The sequence below is a fragment of the Symphalangus syndactylus genome, chromosome 1, assembly GCF_028878055.3.
Source record: "Symphalangus syndactylus isolate Jambi chromosome 1, NHGRI_mSymSyn1-v2.1_pri, whole genome shotgun sequence".
NCBI lineage: Eukaryota > Metazoa > Chordata > Mammalia > Primates > Hylobatidae > Symphalangus > Symphalangus syndactylus.
The window spans coordinates 33,795,496-33,819,429 of record NC_072423.2 but is presented as its reverse complement, the minus strand read 5'-3'; the positions used below and the strand labels follow the sequence as shown (position 1 = coordinate 33,819,429).

At 37.8% G+C, this 23,934-nt stretch overlaps 1 protein-coding gene across 2 annotated transcripts in view; it reads left to right on the top strand.

Moving 5' to 3' along the window:
* DCC (DCC netrin 1 receptor) overlaps positions 1-23,934 on the top strand; it is a 1,203,407-nt gene that overhangs the window by 390,714 nt on the left and 788,759 nt on the right. For both annotated transcript variants that reach the window (XM_055298749.2, XM_055298754.2), the window contains exon 2: positions 22,093-22,413. In XM_055298749.2, the coding sequence (XP_055154724.2) occupies positions 22,093-22,413 (321 nt within the window). The remainder of the gene's footprint in view (positions 1-22,092; positions 22,414-23,934) is intronic.

The following is a 23,934-nucleotide window of genomic DNA, read 5'->3' as shown; positions in this document are numbered from 1 at the left end:
AGGAGTAGAATTCAGGTTTCTTGGCTTTCATTGTTTTATAAATGTCTTAAAATACTGACTTAAAAACTGAGTAAAATCCACTTATTTCAAAAAATATTTAATAGCAAAATTTCTAAATAACCTAGTAATTACTTGTGGTTTGTTTCAATGATTTTTTTTTTTTAAATGAATGTTACCTATGATTATGTAAGAGTAGACGGCAGTGGTTTTCAACTGGAGATGATTTTGCCCCTCCCACACCAGAGAACATTGGCAATGTCCAGAGACATTTTTGGTTGTCACAGCTGGAGAGGGAGAAGGGAAAGGTACTGGGATCTAGTGAGTAAAGACCAGACTATGCTAGACATCCTATAATGCACAGGTCAGCTCCCCACAACAAAGAATTATCCAGCCCATAATGTCAACAGTGCCACCATTGAGAAACCATGGCCTAGATGCATGACCTTTGAGGAATGCAATAGCCTACTTTGTTCTTCTCTTTTCTTTTTTTCTTATTGATCTACCATGGTTCTAAGAAGAAATACCTATATATAACCATGGTTGATATTTGCAAAAAACTCTTGAAAAGTATGTGAACTATTGACAATGTTTGTAACTCCTGGGTTCCAAACATGGAACACTTGTGTTCTCATTTTCTATAGTTGATGACTGGCACTGTTCAGTGACACTCAATCAGAGCTGATGCTGGCTATGAGTACAGCGTGGCCATGCAGGCTGACACTGGCTGAATTCAAACCTTCTTAAGCAAATGAACATTTATATGTGGGTAGAGACCTGGAAGACAAACTGGAATCTGGAAGGGTTAGGCTATTTGGCCTAGTCCTCACAGAGGGGCTATGTATGAGGCCTTGGAAGTTCACTGGTTCTGATAAACACTACAGTTTCTTGAGGGAAATCCGATAATGCAATAATGCACTGCACCCCAGGAATTAGGCATTTTCAGACTTCATTGGTTTTCTAGAGAAGTCTGCTTAATCATTATATCCTGTTGCAAACAAACCGCTAGACTGACAATACCACCCAATAAAAGAATAAAATTTGTCCATCTATCATTAAGATAATTGTTATCGATTAGTCTCCTTATAATTTTCTGCCTTTTGTTTTCAGATATTGGCTATAAATCACAGCCACAACAGGCACTGAGCCTGTGTTTGTGTCTATTATGTGGTCCTGATAAGGCCGGGCAGCGTTTTTCACCTTCCTGATGCGAGTTATTGAGATTGATTGAAGCACTTTGCTTGTCCTATCCTAGACACTGTGTAATTAATGTTTCATTATGTTAATACATGCAAATGTGAGAGTATGTGTTTGATTGGGAGGTGAGAGAACAAAAAGGATTAAAGAGTTCACTCCAAAGTACAAATTAATTTATTGCATTGCTAACTGGCCTCTGAGGAATGAGGGAGTAGGCTTCAAAATGAAAAGAAAAAAATGCACAAAGAGAAAATGCTGTTGCAAGGCCGTCTTTCAGAGGTGGTGTCGTTAATGGTTACAAAACAGATATTCAGTCACATGACAGAGACCTTGCCTATGCAGTGGTTTCAGCATGTCTCCCTCCATAGTGAAAGGGTTTAGGACAGGGAAGCCAAAGAGTATTTTCTCTTTACATATACAAGCATTTATGCATAGACAGAGTATATTAGAACCATACTATATTAATACAGTAGAGTGATCTTTCATATGTAAACAGTGATTGACTTCATGACATTATTTGAGGTCTAGCAGGAAGGAAATTTTAAACCCCCAAAAACCACCCCAGATCTACCACAATTATGTGCATATTGCTGCATTTTCTTCCTTGTCTTCACAGTGATAATTTTGATTATTTCCTAATATATTAATATACGACGCTCTGTGATTTACTTATTTCCTTAATGTCAGACAATCAATATGTTTCTATTTGTCTGGATTTGCTATGATAGCAAATATTTTAATGAGCACTGTTTTTCTATATACAGTAATTTTTGTTCTATTGAATTATTTTGCTGAGATAGCTTCTTAGGAGTGGAATTACTAGAGCCTAAATCTTTTTATGGCTTTATATATGCATTGCTGTTTTAGAAAAATTCCCACTCCCAATATCTAGCATAGAAACTCAATAAATGTGTGCTGAATTTAAGGAAGCCTAGACTTCTACTAGACTATCCTAACTCTTGAGGTTGCCATATAAAGTTGTTTTAGCTAATCATTCCTTAATGTGGGTAAAAGCTACTGACTCTTCCCATACATACCCATGAAGTGATGCTATTTTGAATAGGTTTTAAAAATAAGAAGCAGAAGAAAAAGGTGTTTAGAATTTAAGACTCTGCCAGGAAGGGCAGGCTTGGATTGGAGAGAGAGTACTAATAGCACTCTGAAGTCACTGGAATAACCAGGGACAAGGGCTCTGAAAAAGTAAAGAATGCTAAAATAAACATGGATTGTGTCTTATCCAGGATTTATTCACTGGAGGTATTACAGAGCAATCATTATAAGATATTCACAACTATTAGTATGTTATGTAACTGCATTTATTGTTTATTTACTTTCATTTCTGATGATTACTTTAGAGCAGGGAGCAGGGTGGGAATATAGGGTCATGCCTGTTTCTTTTCTCACTGTCTATGGCTGCTTTCCTGCTACAATAATGAAGTGGAGTATTTGGTCCATAAAGCTAAAAATAGTTAAATGGCCCTTTGCAGAAGAAAGTTTGCAGACCTCTGATATAAAGAAATAAATCTGACTGTCAAAAATGGAGACTGAAGTCCAATACATTTCAAATTCATACTTATTCTTTGGGCAAATTATAATTTGTCACATCCTCAGGCTCAGTTTTCTCCTCTCTAAAAATCAATATAACAATAATCAGGTAGTTAGAAATTAAATCATGTGATACGTTAAAGTATTGGTTCATTTGTTCTTCCCTCTTCTAAAAGAAAAAGTTCAAAAATGTAATCGGTGTTTATCTGGTAGTTACGTTCATGCTGTCCTGATGTGTTCAGCTGAAGATCCATTAGATGATGTAAATTTTTCAGAGTATTTTGTATGAGTTAATAATTAATGTAACCAAAAATGCTGTCAATCTTCTGTAAATGTCCCGTTTGTAGCTACAGCCATGCTTAACTGTAGGTTGCTGATGTCAGCGTTGGCTGGGAAGGTTGTCTGAACACATTTATCTGTGTCAAAGCATCAAACTCACCACTATTAAGCAAAATAGCATAGAGTTGTGAGTTACTGAATGTGATGGAAAAGGGTTCTCTCCTGTGATCCTAACTCCCATGCCTCATTCTGCCATTATTCTTCATGGTCAAGACCAGTGGAGTTAGCAGTGTCTAAGTGTCTGCAGTCCTTTCTAACATGATTCATGTATCATTTTTCATAGTCACATTGCAAATTGACAAGGAAGTCAATATTTTGGTGATATTTGTTGGTTCACAGTTTCCTTCACTTAGACCCATCACATTTTTTATCATTTGCTCTCAGTTCATTTTCAGCTGCATGCCAGTGTAACTAGTCTGCAGCCAACCCTTTCAAGTTAGTGTCAGGAGGTACACCAATAAACACTGCCTTTTTTTGTTTTTTGTTTGAGACAGGGTCTCACTCTGTTGCCCAAGCTGGAGTGCAGTGGCATCATCATAACTCATGGCAGCCTCAGACTCCTGGACTCCAGTGATCCTCTCACCTCAGCCTCCCAAGTAGTTAGGACTAGAGCTGTGTACCACCACAACTGGCTAATTTTTAAATGTTTTTGTAAAGACAGGTTCTCGCTATGTTATCTAGGGTGGTCTCAAACTCCTAGCCTCAAGCAGTCCTCCTGCCTCAGCCTCCCAAAGTGCTGGGATTACAGGTAAGAGCCACTGCATCTGGCAGACATTGGCCTTTTATCCATACCTAAAGAAGTTTCCATTAATGGGTAAACAACATTTAAATGAGAATGAGGCATGATTCTCTGTAATTCAAATTTAACTGAAAATCCAGAAGCATGAGAGTATATTATACATTTCAGAAATAGAAATGTATGTACTGTATTTCACTATAATTAATTCTGTTTCTAGTGCCTGACAAGATTTATCACTACCAGATAAAAATAAATATATTTCAAACTAGAGTGTAATTATGAACATCTGTATCATCTTTAAAAGAGTAATAAGTAGGTGACCATATATCTTAGGTTGCCTAGAACAATTCCAGTTTATACATTTTAAAAATATATATTACTTTATTTTTAAAATTTCCATGGGTACATAGTAGGTGTATATATTTATGGGGTACATGAGATGTTTTGCAGTTTATACCTGTTGTCCTGGCTTAATTATAAATCGAGTCTCCTTTCAGTCTCAAAAGTATCTGAAATATGTAGTAAATTATATGATTATCCTAGCGATCACTCTAGTGATTAGCTTGAAATTAGTCAAAAGCAAAATGCACAATGTCATAATTAGCCTGTCCCCGTATCATACAGGTTTTTTTGTTAAATTATACTTTATTTGACATTGTTGGCAAAAAATGATTGGCATGCTGATGTTCAACAGCAATCTCATCTAAAAGCTATTTTTAAAACCTTGGCTGACTATGTTACTGACTCTATATATAGGAGATGTTATCTTGTATCCAGGTGAGTATCCATGAATGCCTTTAATCTGCAGAGTCTGAGTTTCTCTGGTCCTGCACGCCCATAAGTAAGGTTTGAGGCCTGCAGCTAGCAACCCAAACTTTAGACCCAGTGGAAAGTAATTACTCAAAGAAGTAAAAAATGTTCACTCCTTTTCCTTTATCCCCTTTAGTTCATTAAGTATGTTAAAGATGGAAAGATATCCTCCTTCTCTGAGACTAACACTGTTCAATACTTAAAAAAAAATTACCATTATCTATTATGTATTCAGCACTGCTAAACCCAAACAGGGAAAGGGATTTAAGCAGAATTGTAGGTATAGTTCTTAACTTTGAGAGTAGTAAATAAAATATAAATATATGTGGTAGATCAATAAAACTTTTCTGGGTAACATAAAAGTTTGAAAGTCCTGATATTTGTAAATTCTTATAAGAAAAAGCCTTGTTTCTTCATAGTTTCCATTATATGGAATAAATCCAGGCTTTTGATAATTCAGATATAGCCCTGAGTAGAAAATAAAGGTTATCTAATTTTGTATTACTCTTTTAAAGATGATACAGATGTTCTAATTTTGTATCCTTCTCCACCACCAGCTCCATCCATGTCAGACTCTCAGGGTCTTCTGATTTGTTGCTGGAAGCACAGAGCAACTGTCTTCATGGAGACCCTCCCCAGGAATTCCCTTGACCACCCTGCCAACACTCACTGTGTTAACCCTAGGCTCATCCCTCCAGGGCTCACTGGTTGCCAAAATCGGTAGTACGATAAGCCATTTTACACCAAGTTATTTGGGGTATCATAGAATCACTTACTTTGTCCCTCTTCCCAGATTATATATTTACATGATGTATTAGGGTTCTCTAAAGAGACAGAACTAACGGGATAGATGAATATATGAAGGGGAATTTACCAGGAGAATTGACTCACACGACCACAAGGTGAAGTTGCACAATAGGCCATCTGCAGGCTGAGAAGCCAGGAAGCCAGTCTGAGTCCCAAAACCTCCAAAAGTAGGGAAGCTGATAGTGCAGCCTTCAGTCTATGGCTGAAGGTTCAAGAGGCTCTGGCAAATCACTGGTATAAGTCCAAAAGTCCAAAAGCTGAGGACCTTGGAGTCTGATGTTCAGGGGCGGGAAGCATCCAGGACAGGAGAAGGATGGAGGCTGGAAGACTCCATCTTTTTATGCTGGCAGCTGATTAGATGGTGCCCATCCAGATGGAGGGTGGGTCTGCCTCTCTCAGTCTGCTGACTCAAATGTTAATCTCCTTTGGCAACAACCTTACAGATAAATCCAGGAACAATACTTTGCATACTTCAATTCGATCAAGCTGACAGTATTAACAATCACACATGACAAAGAGGTTTCAATACCAAACACTCCATGAGGATTTTCCAGAATCACAGTAGCTAAGAGTCAGTCTGTATCAAATATTTCAATTAATATTGTGTGTTTCTGTTTATTCCATCTCTGAGCTGGTTTGGCCCTACTTCTTTGCTTAAACAGTGTGAGAAAAAGAAATAACATATATAAGCAGAAAGGTGATCTAGAATTAATCCTACACGGGAATTCAGACATTGACACTTTGTTACTAGGTCCTCTTCTGAGCTGTGTGACCTTGGTCAGGACAGTTAACCTCTCTGAGTCTTTGTCCCTACCTGCAAAATAAAGTTAACAACCTTTCCCTGAACAACAGGATCAAAAGAGGCTGTTATCAATCACTCTTAATTTACTGTAAACATAAAAAAAAAATAGAAAAATCACCCAGTGTTTGTAAGCTACAACGCAAACCCTCAGCAAATCTTTGGGTAACCCTGGCCCATGATTTAAGATGGTCAGTAATTCCTATCCCTACCACCAGACCATCTTTGCGCAAGAGAATGGATCTTGCTGTATGTAAGTGACCTTGATAATTATCAGATTTTTTTCATGTCTACATTATTCATTCCTCTGGCTATGCAAGAGCGTGGACACATCTTTCATACTGTTTTTTGAACTGCAGAGAAAAAAAGTTGAAAGGAAAAGAAAACATTTCACTTACTTGATTACATCAAAAGACAGTAATAGGGGTGGCTAATATTATTTAAAATGTACAGTAATTATAGTTTTTAAAATTACAAACCTAGTACGTGTTATACAAATAAAAATGTTATATAACAAACAGTGACTTTTTTTATGTTCTCATGATAACTAATAAGTCCCCAGCCTCTCTGACATTGAGGTAGTATGAGGTTAAAAGAGCTACAGGTATTAGGAGAGAACCCACAAGTGGGGCAGAATGAGAGTGGAAGCAGGTGGATGTCTGGAGTCACATGTTGATGAAAAGTCTTCAGCTGATGAATTATGGGGGAACCCACATTTGAGATAGAGACTTGTATATTATACTCAATATACTCAGCACATTTTCTGACCTTACTTTGGCTTTCTGTCTTAAAATTGTATATAAATTTAGTTCTGAGTATTTTATGACAACACTTGAACCCCTCGATGGATTTATAGTCTCTATCATTCAAGGGGACTTGCCGTTTATTATTTAGATAAATTTTAGGCTTTTATTATTCCTAAATGGTGCTCAGGAGATCATGTCTTTGCTTTGAGTCTTACTGATTTTTTTTATATTAGGAACGACGTGAAAGGAATTTGTTAAAGATCAAATAAGATAAATTAATGAAAAGTAGCTGGATAGGAGCACAACCAGGAATGGTAAATAGTGGTTAAAAAACTCCAAGACCCCACAAGACACCACTGGTGATACTTTGACGATTCCCTAGCTCTGCAGGACTTCCAGTTACCCAGACATCTTTTTAAAGCCAATGAAAAAAACTCTACTGTGCAACAGCAGAGTGGGCTAGACTGTACTGACTTTATTTCAAGAAGAAAACCAAAGAAATCTTCGTCTTAAATATGTTTTTCATGGAAGATTAAGAACACACTTAGACCATTTTCTCATCCTGTGGGAGTTCTTTAGGACAGGATGATATGAAAATGGCATGTGTTTTATGTTTCTACAGGTAATTGGAATACATTTGGTGAAGCCCCTGGAATAGGTACAGCAGGGAGTAGTAGCCTTGGATACAGTGGGCATATCTAGAGGTGGTGAAGACAGGGACAAGGAGGGAGGAATGAAATAAAGGATCTGTGGCCCTGGACTAGAGGACTGTTGGAGAGAATGAGGAAGCCAGAGAGCTAATAGACATTTAGTAGGTGTTTGATAATGATAATAAGTGTGAATGAATGAATACGATAAAGAACTTCACCTGGATGCACAGCCAACAGACCGATCTTTTAAAGCTTATAAATGCTAAATCTATTACCAAAAGGAATGGAGTGTTGAGCAGAGCTTAACGTAAGATGGCAGCTCTGAGCTTTGATGCCCCTCACTGCGAATCAGCAGTATCACCTCAGAACAGGGTCCTCAGACTACAGCCCAAAGGAGGGCCAACTTTGGCCCTCTGCCTGTTTTTGTAATAATGGTTTATCATTTGTAGATTGTTATCTTTTACATGGCAGCATAAGTATCCATATACTATCCTCAATTTTACCTCTTGGTCCACAAAGCTCAAAAAAATTTGCTATCTGGCCCTTGATAGAAAGTTTGCCTTAGCACTGTCTCAGAATATGACAGAAAATGTTATCAGTATAGATGCTGATAAGCATGCTTTTTATTGACAGTAACACAGGCACATCTTGCTTAATGATGGGAATCGTGCTGAGAAATGTATAGTTAGGTGATTTTGTCATCGTGTAAGCATCATAGAGTGTCCTCACACAAACTTTAGATGGTAGAGCTGACTACACACCTAAATTGCATGGTGTAGCCTATTGCTCATAAACTACAAACCTGTACAGCATGTTATTGTACTAAATACTATAGGCAGTTACTGTAGGTAGCATGTTGGTATTTGTGTATCAAAACATAGAAAAGCCACAGCAAATATTTTGTACAAGAGATTAAAAATGATGTGCTTGTATATGGCACTTACCATGAATGGAGCTTGCGGGATGAGAAGTGAGTCAGTGAGTGAGTGGTAATCGAATGCAAAGGCCTAGGAAGTTACCGTACTTACTGTAGACTTTATAAACACTGCAAGCCTAGGCTACACCCAATTTATTTTAAAAATTATTTTCTTCCATAACAAATTCACCTTAGCTTACTGTAACATTTTTACTTTATAAACCTTTAATTTTCTTTCTTTCTTTTTTCTTTTCTTTTTTTTTTTTTTTAGACTAAGCCTCACTCTGTCACCCAGGCTGGCGTGCAGTGGCACAAACATGGCTCAATGTAGCCTCAACCTCCTGGATTCAAGCAGTCTTCCTGCTTTAACCTGCTGGGACTACAGGTGCACACTACCACACCTGGCTATTTTTTTAAAAAAAAGTTTTTGTAGAGATGGAGTCTTGACATGTTGCTCAGCCTGGTCTTAAACTCCTGACCTCAAATGATCCTCTCGTCTCAGCCTTCCTAATTGTATGTGCTAGAATTTTATACTACTGGCACAGTAGGTTTGTTTATAGTAGCATCACCACAGACACGTGAGTAATGTGTTGCACTACTACATTACAATGGCTGTGATGTCACTAGGCAATAGGAATTTTTCGGCTCCATTACGATCTTATAAGACCACTGTCGTACATGCAGTCCATCATTAACCAAAACGTTATTATGCAGCTCATGACTGTACTGAGTAGTCTCAGTCATTCACAGCCAACCTAGCAGAATTAGGTCCATTTTTTTAAACATATGTTATGGTTTTTCTTTCACGGATTGAAGAAATTTTTCCAAATTATTTGTTTTTGTCTATCTATGTTTGGTTATTCAACAGGTATTTGTTAAATACCTCTGAAATAGGCAAGGGTTCCCAGGGGTGGTATGAAATAAACAAATATGATTCATGTTTGCTCCCTTGGAGTTTGCAACATAATAAGGTAGAAATTCTCAAAAATATGATCTGCAACAGGAAGATCAGAGCCACAAGAGAGGTACAATAAAGGGCTATCACTTCTGAGAGCTGAGTCTGTCACTGCTATTCAGTGAAGACTTTCTGTCTCTGCACAGGCCTGTGTCTACCGTTTACATTTTTTTGTAAAAGAGGAACCTGATGAGAATTTATGTTTACAGTGTGGCTTAAAATGTATAACTAGCTCTAAGGTACTACTGGAAATCACACCATGTCAGAGGCCATGTGAATGCCATCGGCACTGGCCCCTGCCCGCTAGTATGGTGGGTCCAAGGTACTAACCAAGAGCTTTCTTTTGCAATTGAGAATACCTTCTGTTTTCATATGCATTATAAAAACTGCTCTATTAATCTACTTGGAATCATCTGCGGCTCTTTCTTTTTTGAACAACCCACACAGAGTCCCTCAAAAACCCTATTGATGCTATCTTTAAAATGGGTCCTGAATATGGATTCTAGGAAAGGCTCTAATTAGAATATTTTTGGAGTTTGCAACAACCAACGCCTGCATCCAGTAAGCCCTTTTAAGTAGAGGCATACATATTTCTTCATCTTTTAGTTTCCTTCAGGTGAAGACACATGAATAGGTCCTTCATCCTTGAGGTTCACATTAGACCGTGAATAAGTTGCACATATAGACACTGGAAATTCCCTTACAGTTCTGACCTTCTAGAGAGGCTTCATTCTTGCTCCCCAAGTCATCTCCTATGGAACTTAAATCACCATCTATAAAACAAGTTATCTGAGAAGTCCCTTAATAAATGCTGACCTCGTGAGCAGTTTAAAACTCATTGGTGCTTAGTTCCAAAGCTAATGTTTCTGTTATCACTGTGGGTTTTCCTTCTTGATACCATTCATGGACTAAGCAGAAAAACATCACCTTTCTATTGAGACAAGACACAGTAAATATCATGACAAAATGAATGACAGCATTTTAATGAAAACCACTATTTGGCCTCTATCTTGAGAAAATTGGACTTGTTATAATACAAATGTTTTATCACTGATGAGTCCCCACATCAGACATTATGCCACAATGTCAACCACGAGGTTTGCTGAATTTTTAAGGTTTTCCCTGGACCTGTCAGACCTTTGTGGAATTAATCCTTCGTATTTGTAATAGGAGTTTCCACAAGATGAATACTTCATTTCTCATGAATCATAATAAAGCAGCCTGCGCTTTGTCAGCAGAGTGACCTCTGCAGTCTTTTATCTTCAAAAGAAAAGATTAGACTCTATTTTATGGATAATGAGGTAGGTTCTTGGTCTCTTGGCACCTTCAGTAACTGTACTTTTTGTGGTCTTGTTTCAGCCCATGATAAACTGATCAGAGGGTGATTATAGCAAATCTCTTAGTATAACGAATTCCCTCCTAAATTTGAGGGTAATTTTTTTCTGTAAGTAGTAAAGTTAATAGGTGTGAACTCATAGACTTTTATAATATTAGAGCTGAAGATGCCTTGAAGTGATCTAGTCCAGCCTCCTTGTTTTATTAATAAGTGAATTGATTCCCAGTGGTGTAGCCCACACTTAGAAGGCTAATGAGGGGCAGATCAGACAAAGAACTCAGGTCTCCTGACCCCTGTGCTGGGAGCTTTCTTTTGCAATTGAAAGTGCCTTCTTTTTTCATATAAATTACATAAATTGCTCTGTTAATCTCCTTGGAGTCTTCTGGGGCTCTTTTCTTTTTTGAGCTACCCTCATCTCATCCCTCAAAACCCTATTGACTCTATCTTTAAAAATGGGTCCTGAATATAACCATTTCTCACGACCTCTACTGCAATACCTTGGGCCAAATCTCGTCATTTCTCACCTGAACAATGGAAATAGCCTCCAATCTAGTTTCTCTTCTTCTTCCAATGACCACTATTCTCAAAACAGCAACCAGAATGATCCTTTAAAACAAGGGTTCTCATCCTCACCACTACCGATGTTTTGGGATGGGGAATTTGTTCTTATGAGAGCCTGACCTGTGCATTGTAGGATGTGCTACATCCCTCTACACGGTGGATGCCAGTAGCACCCCTCTCAGTTGTGACAACCAGAAATGCCTCCAGACATCGCCAGAAATTTCCTAGGGGACAAAATTGTTCCTCCATTGACAACTACTACTTTAAAACATAAATTGGACCTTTTTGCTCTCCTTATTGAAACCCTTCTGTAAATTTGACAGAGTTAAAGCAAAATTCTTTCACTTGCCTATGAGGTCCCATTCAATCTCACTGTGAGCCCTCAGGCCTTGCTTGCTGGAACTCTCTCATTCAGTCCAACCCAGCTATTCCTGGGATGGGCTGGTCACACCTGCCTGGGTGCCTTAGCATCCTCTGCCTGCGATGTTCTTCCCCTATATATCTGCTCCACGTCTGTGATGAACTGAGGGTTTGCATCCCCCAGAATTCATGTATCAAAATCCTAACCCCCAATGTTATAGTATTAAGAGGTGGGACTTTGGGGAGATAATTCGGGTTAGACAAGATCATAAAGGTAAGTCCCCCACGACAGGATTACTTTTCCTATAAGAAGAAGAAGAGACATCCAGCTCTCTGTCTCCCCACGAACAAAGAGGTCATGTGAGCACACAGTGAGATAGTGGCCACCTACTGGCCAAGAAAAGAGGCCTGAGAATGAGACCTGCCTTGCTAACACCTGGATCCCGTACTTCCCAGCTTCTAAATCTGTGGGAAATAAATCTTTTTAAGCCACCCAATCTATGGTATTTTGTTATGGCAGCTGAAGCAGACTATGACAATATCCTTCTTCACAATATTCAGGTCTTTGCTCAAGTCTTGCCCTCCTCAATGAAACCTTCTTCAAATCCCACAACTCCTTCCTTTCCCTCTTGATTTTCTTCTATAGCACTTAGTCTCTTCTGACATGGTACATATTTGCTCAGTTAGTTCTTTACTGTCTGTTCCTTCCTACTAGAATATAAAACCTAGAAGGATAGGGATTATTAGGCTGTTTATTAGGGATTATTCAAGGCTGTTTGTTCCCAGCCTTGAATAATGCCTGATGCAGTAGGTGCTCAATAAATATTAGATAGATGAAGGAATGGCATGAAGATGTTTTAAAGATCTTTTACACCACTGCTAAGCATTACAGTAAAAACAAAATAATATTACAAAGTTTATTATTTCAATTGCATTTTGTCAATGCAATATTTTTCCTTTGGCCTTTAAAGCAAAATTTCAAACTTAATAGGCTTACTGACAAAGTGCTACAAAAAATGTGCCACTAAAAAGAAGGCAATTTTCCAAGTAGGAGTGAAAACTATGACACGTAGCATGAATGAGTTCCCCTTTGAGAAAACGTAACCGAAAACAATCCAATTAAGAATGGGCATAGAAGGATCCTTAAAATAACAAGTATCAAATTTGAATATAAAATATGATCACATCCATGTGGATAATGAAGCAAATCATTATAAATGAAGACATAAATAATTTCCTGGAAGGAAATGCACAGAAACTTTAACAGTTTCGGTTAAAATGATCATTATTGGATAAGCAAGGTTATGGACAATTATTATGATATATGATTTTATGTCCATATTTTTGTATTGTGTACACTAAATATGGGTAACTTAATAAGAGGTTTCTAAAAGTTGATCGGTCACTTCACAATAAATGGCATCACCAAAGCTTGTCTACTTGGCTGCCATCAAAATGGAGATGATCTCATGCACTGGGTACTCCTTAAATCATACTTTTTCTAAATACTCACAAGAACACTTCTTAGTGTTTTAGCTGACAGTTCTGCATTTATAAAATGCCATCCCTCTCTCTACTTAGAGAAAGACTGATGAAAAACATGGAAGAGAAAGCTAGCTTCTATTTTATCAAACTGAGAGGGAAGAAGTCTCAAACCCAGGGCAGATTAAGCAACACCTCAAAGTTTCTCTTTTTAGTGTTAATTTTGTATGAGACCTGGGGCATGATAACCTACATGTCCGGAAATGTTACTTGTTGGGCTGGAAAAAAAATTTCATTACAATTTGCCCCAGTATCACACAGCAAAATCAAACTGTGGCTTAGAGAGTTAGCTCTTGGGGCAAAAAAGGAATGAGGAAGTTACTCTCCCGCTCCAACTTAGCCCTTATTATTGTTCTTTGCCATTGGATTTAGCCAGAGGACACTCAGGCAGTTGCCTGGGGCACACACTTCTTGCCCTTTAAAAACCTCAGATCTCTGCAAAGCTTCTTCAGCTTTGTGGAAGATGCCATGTGCTTGGAATGTCAGATGTGGAGCCTCTGTGTGGACTCACTAAGAGATTTCAGCTGGGACAGTTGCTTCGTGAACTCCACATCTTACCTTTATATTTCCAAATTTAGTTCCTTGTAAAGGAAGAGAAAAAGAAGAATCAGGGTGTCAAGAGCAAATCGGTTCAGCACCCTTTTGCTGAGAATATTTGGTGGTGTTGCACTTGGTCAGCAAATGTCCTGACACTAAAATCACTTTTCCTGATTCAGTCATGCTAGCTTTCCAAGAATTTACTCTTCTCTAGATATGTGACAACTGAGGAGCATAGTAGGAATTTATTTGCTAGTTGCTTACTTTAGCTATGGTCTTAAGAAGGAATTTCATGGAGGATAGATTTCTCAGATAAAATACAGGATGCTGTTATATTTGATCTTGAGTAAATAACAAATAATATTTTAGTATAAGTAGGTCTTATGCAATATTTAGTATAAGTGTTTAGGACATGTTTATACTAAAATTTATACTAAATTTGTTTTTCATATGAAATTCTAATATAACTTGTGTCCTTAATTTTTGTTTACTAAATCTGGCGACTCTGATGAGGGAGGAATTTGACTGTTCCTTTTAAATTTTCACTTAAATTTTCATCCATAGCTTCCCTATATTTTAATGATCCTTAATAAATTCCCATAGTAAAATGCATATGTTTTCTTTCCTGATCAGCCTTTTTTTACATTATTTAAGTTCAGGAATTAATTCCACATAACTTAATTCATTTCTGATTTGCATTTTTTAGTAATAAAAATTTGTCTTAAATGGCTTTAAAATGTTAGTCTCTGGCAACTGCGGAATGAACATAATCTTTTAAAAATATGACCATGTGTTCTAACAATTTTTTTTAATGTCTTATCAAAGTGAATAAAATGGCACCAGTGCCTCACAGGAACCCCAATAGTCATAGGTGCTGGTCCTTTGGTGAGTGTACACTTTCTCTCTCTGGTCTAGTGGAAATTAAAGTCTTCCATTAATGGGAAATACACAAAGCACACCCTCAGGCTACAGCACAGTAAAATGGCTATTAACTGAACTAGACTAAGGGGCAGATCAGCCTGGTAAGTGTCTACGATTATACTGTGGAACTAAAATGGAATAAAAGAAAGGCAATGTGATAAAGAATACTGGATGAACCCAAACTTCTTTTGGAAGAGGATTGTAGTTATTTTCGCTGTTTAGAATAAATCCTCTTATAGTCCCTTATGTGAAGAATCGAGAATATTCCAAGGAATATTCTACATGTCCAAATGACCATGGAAGTTTGATTTTGCTTAATGGAGTAAGGCCATTTGGGGCCCAAACAGTGTGCTGGTTGTAATAGAGGAAAGATTAGGGATTGTAAACAATAGCCCTCTTTCTTGATCCTTTCTCCACTTCAGCCTTTCAAAGAGAAATATATAATAAATATTAATAAAACATGTGTTGAAATAAGTGTTCAATTATTTGCCTTTCTAGATTATCCTTCTAAGTTCACCTACTTACTTAGAAAAATAATCAACCCAAATTACACAAATTCCTCCAATATGAAAAATCATGACAAGATAGTACAAGGGACACAAGAACCCTCTTGCTCCAATCCAGGCCACCAGATGTTTTGGAGCAAAGTTCTAGAGCTTTAGTTAACGTGAGAATTCCCTGGAAGACTCCTTAAAGTACAGATTGCTGGGCTCTACTGCCACAGTTTCTGATTGGGTAGGTATGGGGCAGGGCCTAGAATTGTGCATTTTTAAATGTATTTTTATTTTTAATTGGCACATAATAGTTGCACACATTTATAGGATATAGGCTGATATTTTATTACATGTATACAATGTTTGGTGATCAAATCAGACTAATTAGCTTATCTATCACCTCAAACAGTTATCATTTGTTTGGGTTGGGAACATTCAAAATCATCTCTTCCAGCCATTTGAAAATGTTCACAAATTATTGTTAACTTTAGTCACCATACAGTGCTATAGAGCATTAGAACTTACTCCTCCTGTCTAACTGTAATTTTGTATTCCTTAAGCAACCTCTCTCTATCCCCTCCCCACCCTTCCCAGCCTCTAGTAACCATTGTTCTACTTAACATTGTGCATTTTCAGCAGTTTTCCAGGAGGTGTTGCTATTGCTAGTCTAGGGACTGTACTTTGAGAACCACTGTTTCAGAATTTATATTCTGATATACTAAACCCAGTGAAGTTAACGTATGATTAGGGATTCTGTTAATTCATGTTTGTTTGTTTTTGTTTTTTAAATTTCCTGCTCCATTGCATAGCCTCACAAGTATTATAATTTTTTTCCAGGGCTAAAGACCAGAATTACAGTTGTACATGTAATTGATATTTGATAAATTGAAAGTAGATTATATTGCATCATCCATAGAATTATTTTTATTTCCTTCAGTGGAGGTCTCTTTATTTGTCTTAAGCAAAAATAAGCAAATGTGGTAGCATGTATTTCTGAGAAGAGATGATAGTGGCATGATTTTCTGGGTTGATATGAAGATTCAGGGATCATCAGAAACTCTAAGCATCCCAAAATGAAAGTTTGTGTAATTTTAAGTGATAAAATTATGCATAGCAAGTTCTATGGGGATTTGTATGACATTTTCTAATCTCAAAATCTTGTAGGAGCTTTTTTCCCCACTTCCATGCTACTTTTTATAAATTTCATTTTGAGTTTCTATTGCCTTACCCAGAAGCTTTTACATTTTGGACCTGGAAAGAGATTTCTGACTCCACAGAGAATTATTTTTTACACTTAACAATGTTTGATATTGTAGATAAAATATCATACCTTAAAAACCTCATTTTAAGTTAGTTTGCCTCTGCGACTGAATGGTCTTTGGAACTAAGAAGAATATGATAAAGAGAGCAAGCACAAAGGGACTAAGCTTAGAGAAATAATTGTACTATTTGATCATTTTGGTGAGTTTCTAAAATATATTAAGAATATTCTCTATGTATAGATAATTAATATTAACCTGAAATGTCTTTGGCAGTGTTATTTCTGATGCTTATTTATGTCTGAGAAAACTAAAACAAATAGATAATAAAAGTTCTCCTTTGGATCATTCCTCAAGGGTAGGCCTTCTTTTATATCCTCATCAGGAAGCATGGAAGGTTTTGCTATCTTGGTATCTGCTTACAAACTATCATTTTACAGAAAAAAAAAAAAAAAAAAGGAGGAGAAGAAGAAAGAGGAGATGGAGAAGGAGGAAGTGTAAGGGGAGGAGGAGGAGGGGGAGAAGGCCCAATGATGATCTGACACTTAATTACTTTTCTTCAAACCATTATAGATAAGAAAAGCTAGCCAATAGTTAAATACATATATAGCTTTATCCCTATATTTTAACCAAAGATTTAGAAATCTTCCCAAACCAACATTTGGAGGGAGAGAGAGATGGAAACACTCATTTTTATGGTGAACTCTGATGTCAGACTCTGTTGTGTAAGTTTCTTAATGGATGGGATTTTGGAGCTTTCCAGTCTATTTCTCCACAATATATTATAGTTGCCTTAAGTAATTTTATGGCAAAGTTAAAAGGATTTCTTTCTTTATGAAGCAAGGCTTGGAAATGTAACTATTTGAGGGTTCAAGGGAATGGCCACTGGACATCTTAAAAATAAAACCAAACAAAATAAACTTCTCCATTAGGTTTTCTCCTGGATGAAATCCTCACCGTTGTAACTCTAATGTAAAATTCTCTGCAGCATTGTAAAATAGGAAGTTGAGTTTTGAGTCTCAAAATGAGTTCTTCTGTTGCCTTCCCATGACCTCCTTTCATGCATTTTCCAGGAGCTCTACACTTTGATTGAACTCTGAGTACCTAATTCCAGACTACAACTTTTTCAGCCACAGGCTCCAAAGTTATTTCTGCTTCTTGTCTTCTTCAGTTTTATCATCTCTGTCTTCCTCTCTTCATACATTAAATCAGCGTAGTTGATTTAAGATTAATCCTTGGATGAAGTCATTTTATAAAATTATTTTATATTAAGAAATTGTATACTGGTGGGCAAAATCTCTCCAAATGGAACCAGTACGCTAAGAGAAAGGGTTGAGGGGGATCTAAATTGATGTCAATGTAATGTCTTCGTGGGACACTTCTTAGCCTTGTGTGAAATACAAGGAGGTTGAAGGTAGCCTTGCCTAATGACACAGGGTATTTGTCAGTGCCGCTTCGCCAGCTGGAAATCTTCCACAACACGCAGCACTCCTGCCTGGGCCTCACTGGGCTCCGAGCTGGCCGCTGGGCTGGTTCTGCCCACTCAGTCTGACAGGCTGCGGTCGGCTCCTGCTACGACCCCTGATCCCACGCCCACCATAGGCGTGCCAGGCATGGAGCTGTGAGGGGTGTGTGAGTGAGTGAGTACGGAATCCAGCCACGGCACAGAGCCAGGTGCGCCAGCTGCTGCAGTGCGGCGGGCAGCTTTAGGTGCCGGCACAGGCGCTGGTTCCCTGTGAGGCGGCAGCTGGACCAGGCATACTGCAAGCAAATTCTGCCTTCGATGCTGGTGTCTGGACTTGGGGAACACGGTGACACCCAAAAACCTTAGAGATGCCAACAACCACAGAGCCCCAAAAAGGTGTTACAGCATGTCACCGTTTGTTTGTTCCCGTAGCCCAGCAAACAAGGGTGTGTCAGAGCTCTGGCTCAGGGAGTCCCAAGGTCTGCGCCTCCAGAAGGGTTGCAGCTCTTCTCTCCTTCCTTTCATATGCAGCACAGTGAACAGGGCAGGGAGTGGGCAGGAGTGTGTTTTGGCTCCTTTGTGTTACAGCTCATTCAGTCCTGCTGCCCCACTCTGGCCCACAGCTCTTGGGCTGGTCCGGCCCCACTGCCGCTTCTTGTCGTCTTGGGTGGCCACTCGGGCAGCAGTGGAGGGCTGGAGGGCTACAGTGTTACAGCTCCTTTTGCACCTGCTGTTCAGTGGGTCCCGGGTTCTTGTCCTGCATCCAAGAAGAATGAGGTTGCGTGGATAACTGGAGAGTGAGCAAGGCGGAGAAAAGTTTTACTGAGTGACAGAACATCTCTGGGCGGAGAGGCGATCTGCAGTGGGTAGTCCCCAGGTGTGGCTGAATCTGGAGTTTTTATAGGCTCAGAATGTGGGAGGTGCAAGCTGTAGGTAGTCATGGAAAAGGCAATATTGGATTGGTTAAAAAGCATTATTCAGGCTGGGCCCATTGGCTCATGCATGTAATCCCAGCACTTCGGGAGGCTGAGGCAGGCGGAACAACTGAGGTCAGGAGCTCAAGACCAGCCTGGCCAACCATGGCCAACATGGCCGTCTCTACTGAAAATACAAAAATTAGCCAGGTGTGGTGGCACATGCCTGTAATCCCAGTTACTGGGGAAGCTGAGGCAGGAGAGTCGCCTGAGGCGAAGGCTGCAGTGAGCCAAGATCGCATCACTGCACTCCAGCCTGGGAGACAGAGCCGGACTCCATCGCCCAAAAAAAAGGAAAAAAAAAAAGAATTATTCAGAAAGAACCAATCAGGAAAGAACAGGCAAACAGGAACAGAAGTTCTCACTCTGGTTACAGACTCCATTCAGAACCAGCAGCCCAGTTTTCAGGCTTTAGGCTTTTTTTGGCTTGAAGGTTGGGTTTCACTGGGGACCCACTCCTGTCTGCCTGGGAATTTGTCTGCCTCCTGCCACTGTCACTAACATGAGCTGAAACTTAGAAAAGGAGACCAATAGAATCATATCTACTATTTCTCAATTAACTTGATTCACCAGGATCCATCTTTTCTATAAAACTAATCACTAATGCAAGTTACTTAAAGCAGTGAGGTGCCTATATCCCAAAGCCATATATTCAAAATATAATTGTTACAAAAAGCTCAAATTGCCATTGAACTGCAAGGGTAATTGTGTTAAAGAAAAGTTGATCTATGTACTCACAGCACTGAAAACTGTCATAACCTCCTTGTTTCAGACTAAGTGGATTATTTATTGTGATAATGGGCACATATGCTCATTAACATGCTGTCATAAACAGCTGTGTTAAATGTATTATGTGTTCTGTGACATAAATAAGGTGCTCAACATGAGGTTGTGTTTAAAATATAGGCCCCAGGAAGAACAAAAAAGCAATAAATGCTTTATAATATAGTTGCCTGGTCTTGAATTTCAAATTTATTTCTTCTTTATTAATGCTACTTGTATGAAAATTGTGGGTATTATTCTAGTGAAATATCTTGGCACTCAAGGACATTAGAACTTCTTTCTGCTGTCTCATCCTTAGTGTTTCTCAAGCCAGGTTTGCTAGCTTGTGTTTCTTTTCTGGTAGAGGAAGAGATCACGTAGACATGGGAAAGGCATTTTCAGCAAAATTAGCCTGCATTGATTCAGCAAGCTTAGAGCAGGGTTCATTTGACAGATGCTCTCAACTCAATCTTGCTCTAAAAGCCTCCAAACTAGATGTTGAACTTAGAGATCATCTAGTTCAACTTCTTAATTTTTGCAGATGAAGGAACTGAGTTTCTGAGGGCTTGAAAGACCTTTCTGAGTCATGAATTTTGAAGTGATAAAGCCAAGACCTAAGGCTAGATATCCAGACACCCAATTCAATGTACTTCCCGCTAGAAGAACAGGATGTACTACAATTGGGTTGGCTACACCAAAAGGATCTGTGGGGAGAAGGAGCTTATTTGAAAATAAAGACACCAGGCTGCTGTCATCTGGGATCTTTATCAATATCATCTATAGTAGAGTTATGTGCTCACCATTATTTTACAATTTATATTAATTCAAGCAAAGTTCCAGATGCTTTCTGAGTGAGTGGCCAAGGTGAAAGGAATGAATATATGACAGTGAGTCATATATCATTGGGCAAGACATCATTGGGCAAAATAACAGACTTCAAACGTAAGTTTTAGAAAAATTGAGTATGCAGGAATGAAGCAAATAAAACCAGAGAGAAACCATAAGAAGCTGTTCTGCTTTCTCTTCACTGGAAAATGGGGTGTACAAAGACAGAAATAGTTCTGTCCATCAGAACCAGCATGAGTTAACCTCTTATGAGAATATGGATTACCTGCACTCTAGATGCCTGCCTTTTAAATGACAGAAGATTGGAATGATTTTACAAAGTACAACTAAAAGTGTTCCCATTACAGAAAAATTAAGGAAGCTAACGAAGTCCAGGTTGCTATCCTGAAAAAAAACGAAGACTAAAATATAATTTAGGTGGTATTTTTTAAGAAATGAAATGCTGTTTCAAACAAAGGGCTCTTAAAGAAAATGTCCATCTCTTCTGCATTTTCACACAAGGTGTTTCAGGAGAAAATGGGATTAAACATCAGCAAGAAAATTCAGTTAGACTCTTAAAATGATTAAATATTGAAAACAAGATACCAAGGGACACTGTAGAATCTCTAGCCCCAAAGATTGTTCAAAATGAAATTGAAAGTAATTTGACTTGAATGATTTAAGTATACACCTGTCTGAGCAAATGGTGGAGCCAATGACCTACTGAAACCTTGTCAAGGTCTTTGACTCAACATGTGAGTATTCAATCAAATGCTATACTGCCAGCTTCAAAAACAATATACTTTCACTGATTATACTTGCTTCCTCCCCTCAAGATTCTTAAATGAGTTTCTATTACCCTTGTTGATTCTTTATGTTCATTTACATTTATGAAAAAAATTCAACTGTAATATTTATTTAGATTTCCAAGCCCATGAGAAACATTTGGATGAAAATTAAGACCCTTCAGGGATTTGTGATTTTAGGTAGTAGCTTTATTGACTTGCTTCTGCCAGTGGGATTTACCTATTTTAAAACCCACCTGAGCTTTGTCCTAAATAACTTTGCCCATGCTGTTCAGAGTTGACTTTTATTCTTATAGAACACTGTATCTGATTGGATTTTTTTAAAATTTCAATGGATGCCATAATCAGAATGAAGAGATAGAAATAGTCTCCCCAAAAATCTTAGCTACCACACTAATAACTATTGCTATTTTAAAATATCTAGTTTTATTTGGAAAATATTAGTTTTTTCTGTCTAAATTTTCATGTACTGACTGATATGTGGTAATAAGCATGCTAGGATTCATATGAATTTGTAATTTCTCATAATATTAACTTTTGGAGCCAATTGTTTTCTTAATTATGGTTATCTCGACTGGGTACTTTTTTGCTTATTTAACATAATATCCTTGATTTTAGTTTTTATTTATTCTTGGACATTGTTCAAAGCCCTCAGCTTTTGTGAAAAGCTTTATAAAGAAAAGACAGGGAATCTAAGCCTGAGATTTATTTGAATACATGAACATATTTCCCTGTGTTCTCTTGTTTCAGGTTTTCAAATTGAAGCTTTCACAGCACTGCGCTTCCTCTCAGAACCTTCTGATGCCGTCACAATGCGGGGAGGAAATGTTCTTCTTGACTGCTCCGCGGAGTCTGACCGAGGAGTTCCCGTGATCAAGTGGAAGAAAGATGGCATCCATCTAGCCTTGGGAATGGATGAAAGGAAGCAGCAACTTTCAAATGGGTCTCTGCTGATACAAAACATCCTTCATTCCAGACACCACAAGCCAGATGAGGGACTTTACCAATGTGAGGCATCTTTAGGAGATTCTGGCTCAATTATTAGTCGGACAGCAAAAGTTGCAGTAGCAGGTAGGTGGATTCTTCCTTCTCTTCCTCCTCCTCCTTCCTCTCTTCTTCTTATTCTTTTTTGGGGATAAGAAAATAAGTTTTGTAGAAATGATGTACATTTTTAAAATCTTTTAAATTTTAAATTGACAATTATATATTTTTATGAGGTACAATGTCATGTTTGATGTATGTATACATCGTGGAGTGGTTATATCAAGCTAATTAACATATCTGTCACCACATACTTATCTCTTTTCTGTGGTGAGAACATTTAAAATCTACTCTTTTAGCAATTTTGATATATACTATGCTGTGTAATAGATATTAAAAGCTTATTTCTTCTCTCTAACTGAAACCTCGTGCCCTTTGACAAACATCTTTCCATTCCTTACCACACCCCATCTTCCCAAGCGTCTGGTAACCATTCTTCTCTCTAGTTCTATGAGTCTGACTTTTTTATAATAGATTCTACCTGTAAGTGAGATCATGCAGTATTTTTCTTTCAGTGCCTGACATGTTTCCCTTAGCATAATATACTCTAGGTTCATCTGTGTTATCACAAATAACAGGATTTACTCTTTTTAAAGGCTGAATAGTATTCCATTGTGTGTGTGTATATATATCATATACACATATATATATATATATATATATCATATTTTCTTTACTCATTCACCCATTCGTAATTGATTCCACATCTTGGCTGTTGTGAATAGTGCTGCAATTAACATGGAGTATAGATATCTCTTATACACTCTCATTTCAATGCCTTTGGATATATACCCATAAGTTGGATTGTTGTATCATATGGTAATTCTAATTTTAGTTTTTTGAGAAAGCTACATAACCATTTTTCATAATGGCTGTCTAATTTACATTTTCACCAACAATGCACATTTTTAAGAAAAAGGAAAGATGTAAAAAGATTCATGTTTATTCTCTCATTGTTTTGACTAACCTTTCTCCTTAAATTAGCTTAGAAAACAGTCATAGGACCTCAACTGGCTGCATAATGTTATGAGATTTTTTTTTTAAATAAAACTGTTTCAAGTTGACTTACTACTTATATCTAAGGGAGGACTTCTCATTAATGGAAAAATATTAGAAAGTATAATTTGCTAATTTTACTTTACAGCTTCATTAAATGCTAAACTTTTGCAGAGTCAATTTTTTTGTTGTTGGGCCTTAAGAAGAGTAAATTTTATTTTAATTATAGTGGCATGGCCTACAACATATACATCTCAAGTAAGAAATAAAAATTCCTTCTAGTGCTTCCAAATTTCTTAATGCTTGGTAACATGTTGGCTCAACAGCTGAGTAATAAGATGAACAGTTTTTGTTTTCACCTGGATACACTGAAGTCATGTAGACCCTGAAAAAATGGTACTGACCATTCTGGAACCCATGATATTGCTATTTCTGCCCCACTCTTCTGGTTAGAAGGTAGCTCATAATTATTTCTGTTGGCCCCTGAAATGTTAGACCTGCAAAGTGAAGAATCAGTTTTTTTACTTGTTTCTATAATGATTTGACCAAAACCTG